At 34.4% G+C, this 6,000-nt stretch overlaps 1 protein-coding gene across 7 annotated transcripts in view; it reads right to left on the reverse strand.

Moving 5' to 3' along the window:
- PUM2 (pumilio RNA binding family member 2) overlaps positions 1–6,000 on the reverse strand; it is a 97,383-nt gene that overhangs the window by 56,434 nt on the left and 34,949 nt on the right. For all 7 annotated transcript variants that reach the window (XM_077751064.1, XM_077751067.1, XM_077751066.1 and 4 more), the window contains 2 exons: positions 3,956–4,226; positions 3,372–3,465 (listed from right to left, as the gene is read on the reverse strand). In XM_077751064.1, the coding sequence (XP_077607190.1) occupies positions 3,372–3,465; positions 3,956–4,226 (365 nt within the window). The remainder of the gene's footprint in view (positions 1–3,371; positions 3,466–3,955; positions 4,227–6,000) is intronic.

The following is a 6,000-nucleotide window of genomic DNA, read 5'->3' on the forward strand; positions in this document are numbered from 1 at the left end:
TAATTTCTAAAACCAGTAGCCATACCCCACAACAGATTTCATACATGGGCACAAAACAACCATCTGAAAAATCTGGGCTTTAAAATTTTTTTTTATTTGAGAGAGAAAGAGAATGCACACTATCTTATGGGAGAGATTCTCTTACATGCACTTGTCCATCAGGTGGTATCATGACTACCAACTACACATCATAAGGGCCTCAAGCCAAGGTCTTATTTATATTTGTGCCTTGTGTGCTCTTACTACACATGGTTAGCATGACTCAAACTCCAATCCTGGTAATGTGTAGGCCCTTGTGTGTCTGACTCTCTTGTATCCCTCTGTAGGCTATCTGGTTTATTTCCAATTTACTCCTATGAATTGTCTCTCAATTTCCTATACCACAGAAATTTCCCAAACATCTAAACAATCCTGCACTTTTCTCTTTCTCTATGGAGATGCTTATTTTTAAAACATAAAAATATACTATCTATTATCTCCTTCTGGACCAGGTTCATGAGCCAAAGCAAGGCTGCTACCTATTTTTGTATAAACAAGCTAGTAACAATTTTAACATTTCTTAATGGTTGAAAATAGTAATTTGTAACACATGAAAATTATATGAAATTAAAATTACAGTGTCCGTAGTAAAATTTTATAGGAATATAGCCATATTTCTTCATGTATCATCTAACACTGATTTAGTGCTGTAACAGCAGCGTTGATTAGTTGTGACTGAATTCCTAGGACTTGCAAAACTTAAAATATATACAATCTGGTCCTTTATTAAAAAAAGTTTATCGGGGCACTTGGGTAGCTCAACTGGTTAAATATCCGACTTGTGATTCCTGCTCAGATCATGATCTCATGGTTGTGGGATTGAGCCCCATGTTGGGCTGTGCACTAGGTATGGAGCCTGCTTGGGATTCTCACTCTCTCTAGATCACACATGCATGTGTTCTCTTTCTCTCAAAAACACAAAACAAACAAAAAACACACACACACACACTTAAAAAAAACACTAGTTACTACCTCACATAGCTACTGAGCATTTGAAATGTGACTAGTCTAGTGAGATAGTTGAAAATGGAAAATCACATCCCTAATTTGAAAGGTTTCATCAGAAGAATGTAAAAATTTCATCAGAAGAATGTAAGTTTTATATTGATCACATTTAAAATGATATTTTGGACATAATGAGTTAAATAAAGTATTGTTCAAATTAATTTTACCATTTCTTTTTACTTTTTTTAAATGTGGCTACAAAAGAATTTAAAACAATATATGGCACATAATATATTCCTATATTGCAAAGTGCTGTTCTACTAAGTAGGCTATCAGCCAGTCAAGAAATTACTAAGCAAACTTGGATAAAGAGTGATGATCAACTATAGGTACATTTAACTGTGCAACAAAGATTAAAAGGTGGGATCTGTGCACCTGGGTGGCTCAGTCAGTTAAATATCTGGCTCTTTGTTTCAGCTCAAGTCGTGATCTGGTTTCCAAGTTTGAACCCTGTGTCAGGCTCCATGCTGACAGTGCTAAGCCTGCTTCGGATTCTCTCCTCTCCACCCCTCTCTTCCTCTACCCCTCTCCTACTCATGCACCTTCTATCTGTCAAAATCAACTTTTTGCAAAAGACGGGATCAATTTTAGTATATTACGCTTAGAAATATTTCCATTTTATTCAGATTTTCAAATTTAATTGCAGTCTTCCAGATGGCTTCACAAAGAAGTTCTGGCAAATTTTAAAAAAACCATTAAGTCCAATGTTACTTGAAATACTCCAAGGCATTTTAAAAAGGGAGGTATTTCTAAATTCTTTTTATGACAAATCTGACAAAAAATGAATATATATATATATAAAAAGCCTTGTTTCATATAGACATTATTGATGCAAACACCCTAAACAAAACATTAGCAAATTGAAAGAACTCATTAAGAGAATTGTACATACATTTTTATTCCATGAACACAAGAATGATTCAATTTTTAGAAAATATTCATAAAACTCAGTATTTACAAATCAAGAGCTTTCAAAGATACAGACTAAAAGATATAAGATAAAATGTCTAAAAATAAACTTATTAAGAAATATGCAAACTTATATGATAAAAACGTTAAAGCACTCATAAACAACACATAAACAGACTTCAACAAAAATTAAAATACACCATATCCTGGTTAAAATACTTAATGTCATAAAGATGTCAATTTTCCAAAGTTAATTTAAAAATTTAACCCAAACTTCTGTCAGTAAATAAACAAAGTCTAAAGTTCGTATTAAAAAAGCAAATAAAGAAAATTTCAGAAAGAGCAATAACGAGTATACTAGTAGCCTGTCACATATTAAAACATACCATAAAGCCTCAAGAAATAAAAGTGTTATAGTAGTCCATTTGTAGACAGGAATCACTACTGTTTCTAACAACAGAAGGAAGGATTAAGTATAGGAATAAAGAATGCTGGGGGCAAAGAATGCATGTTGCTATTAGAAGTCATCTAGAAATGTGTGGTCACCTTGGATAAAAACCAAAAAGAAAATTTGGGTCCTAGGAGACCTTCTTGGATTGACAAACAAAAATACAAATGCTAAGGGAAAAGAATCAACTTAAATGTATTAAATTATAATGTTGAGAGTATTTACAACTTTGCCAACCAGGAAATAAATCAAGGTTAGCTAAACGCAGGCATAAAAATGGTTATATAAATCTACACACGTGATACAGTGATGTAATACTACACATATACATTTACCAATGTCATATTCCTTATTTTGGTACTATACTATGATTATATAAGATGTAGCCATTTATAGAAAGATGGGTGGGGGAACCTCTCTGTACTCTTTGCAAATCCATGTGAATCTGTAATTGCTTCAAAAAGTTAAAAATAAACAAAAAACCCCAGGTGGACAACATGTACCACTGCTTTAACTCTAGCAAGAACAAGGGTATAATTTATAATAATTCATGTTAAAAGCTAAAGGTCAAAGACCATGACTTAATGAAGAAAATATTTTTAGGAATTCTCTTGCAATTCTGATTCCCAAATCATTTTTAAAATAAGCATTTTGACTTAATAATAGACACAAATAACTACATTTGAATTTCCAAGTGTTTGACTCTCTTAACTTTACACTGACTGAAAACCTCATGTCCTGACAGCTTTCATCACATTATAGATTTTTATTTAACGATACAAAAATCAGAGTTCTTCCCCAGTTAATCTTTACTCCTGCCACATAATCTATTACTCATTGATCTTAATGAGATATTTTTAAAACCATGAAATAACACCATACAATAAAAGAAAAATGAAACATTCTAATAAACACTGTAATACAAGAGTTTCTAACAGTCCAATCAAAACAATAACTTATAAAGACTCACCTATATGTGGTTGCTGAGCTGCAGCTAATGCATATTGCTGCTGTTGAGCTGCAGTTAACTGCTGAACTGTTAGTGCATTAGTCCTCTGAAAGAGCTGTTAAGGAAAATATTTAAAACAAAGATTAGTCTCAAAGCATTTCATTTCTATTTAGAAAGCTGTAAATAGATTATTTTAAACACATATTTCAGTCACTTTTTCAACTACAAAAACATTTTACTCATAAAATATTAAGTATTTAAGAACACTCCTATTAGCCATGTCCATGCCTCATAGCACTACAGGCTACACCAGTACATCTTTTAGAGGACCTTCCTTAAAGGGGCGTGCTTGGGGCACCTGGATGGCTCAGTCAGTTGAGCGGTCGACTTCGGCTCTGGTCATGACCTTGCTGTTGCTGAGTTTGAGCCCTGCTTCAGGCTCTGTACTGACAGCTCAGAGCCTGGAGCCTGCTTCCAATTCTGTGTCTCCCTCACTCTCTGCCCTTACCCCAGTCGCGAGCGTGCGCTCTTGCTCCCTCTCTCTCACTCAAATATAAATATTTAATTTTTTTTTTTTTGTTTTTTAAAGAAGGGGCATGCTTTACCTGCTGCTGGGGATTGTAGTCAAAAAGGCCTACAGTAGCTCCTGAAGAGTCCATGGGTACCTGATTACCAGGATAGTCAAACTGTAAGGAATCCAGACCGACTTGTTCCATGGCATCCAGATTCTGAGTTTCAGGATTTGAAAATTCTTCAACAAGTGGTTTATTAGTTGTAGGGTTAGGAAGAGGCCCCAGTCCTTCTGGGGGATTAGTATTGGGGCCAAGGCGTTCAACTACTTCAGTTGGAGAGGCTTGACGACTTCCAGGAGTACGACTACATAAAGAAAACAGAAAGGCATTATGAGTAAAAGTAGGAGATTAAATCTGGAATGGGAAAGGAGGAAAATCATGTAAAACAAATGGTGGTAAAATACAGAAGGCAAATCAGACACCCCCAGTTCACTAATTATTCCACTTTATTACATTCCCCCCCCGTCTGTCTTCTTAAGAACTCCCAGTTTCATTTTTTTCATATTATTAATGATTATCTTCTCCATGGTGAACTGCATAAAGATATAATTCAATTTTACAGACAAGAAAATTGGCCAAAATCACAATTTAGGCTCAGACTACCTGAAACTTTTGTCTCAAATCACAGACAAAATTAATTTTTGTCAAATGACAAACATGGAAGTCTCAAAACCAAAACCCACCTACCATATGCTGCTCTTGCCCAAAAGCACAGAATTTTGCCGTAAAATCTTGCTTACTATTGGGGGGGGGAAGGGGGGGAAGAGAGAGAAATGGCCAGAAAGGATGGTCTTCATGACGTCTGAGTGTAAAACGTGAGATACAACAAAAAAGGACATGAACCAAGACAAAGGCCGACTCGGTCTTATATTAAATATGATTTTGAGGAAATCATTTCATCTTCCAGGCCTCAATTCTTTAAGTGAAGAGACCAAAGACACAATCTTCTAGTACTTTTCTAGTTTTTTTTTCCAAATAAGGACAAAAAAGGAATTGTGAAATACCTCTGACAGATCTCCAAAAACCATCTTTACCACACTAAATTGTTTCAGATTAAATCATCAGAAAAAAATGAAAATGTGTAACATTTAAGTATGCCCATCAATTAAAAGTATACTTTCAAATACAAAAAAGCAAATTCTCTACTATCTAGCCTCTTTTAATTTCCCAAAAAATTTATTTAGACTTCGTATTAAGTATCAACTATTTTTTTAATCAACATCCTTCATGGTCTAAACTTTACTTTTACTTTATTTCTAGATACAATCTATTCTCATTTACCAATGTCTTTTCTTCTATAGAAATATTTTATGCAAGATCCTTTCCCTCACAAAAAATAAGTTTGTTCTGAGGAATCATAAGTTCAGAGGATATTCAACAATAAGTACATTAAATAAATGGCATTATTTTACCTGGCTTTCATTGCCAACTGTTAACACTACGTAACTCTGCCTCCACCTTCAGGAGCTTCACACTGAGATAAATTTACTAAAATGTACAGAGCATTTTATGAGTAATTACCTATGAGAATTTGTCTCCAGATATTTAGGTGAACTTATATTTAAAATTCAACCACTACACTATCCTTGCAACATTTAGAAGAAATTTTTCTTTTCTTTTNTTGAGATAAATTTACTAAAATGTACAGAGCATTTTGAGTAATTACCTATGAGAATTTGTCTCCAGATATTTAGGTGAACTTATATTTAAAATTCAACCACTACACTATCCTTGCAACATTTAGAAGAAATTTTTCTTTTCTTTTTTATTTTTTTTTATTTATTTCTGAGAGAGAGACAGCATGAGCAGGGGAGGGTCAGAGAGAAAGGGAGACACAGAATCTGAAACAGGCTCTAGGCTCTGAGCTGGCAGTCAGCACAAAGCCTGATGCAGGGCTCAAATCTATGAGCCATGAGATCATGACCTGAGCCAAAGTTGGATGCTTAACAGACTAAACCACCCAGGTGCCCCTAGAAGAAATTTCTAACTACTTTCCCCTTTAACAATACATAATTTTTCATGTGAATATTCCAAAGGTTTGTTTTTCATTCAGAATACATTGGGGAGGGGGGAGGGGG

This window comes from Crocuta crocuta, unplaced genomic scaffold (assembly GCF_008692635.1).
Source record: "Crocuta crocuta isolate KB4526 unplaced genomic scaffold, BGI_CrCroc_1.0 scaffold129, whole genome shotgun sequence".
Taxonomy (NCBI): Eukaryota; Metazoa; Chordata; class Mammalia; order Carnivora; family Hyaenidae; genus Crocuta; species Crocuta crocuta.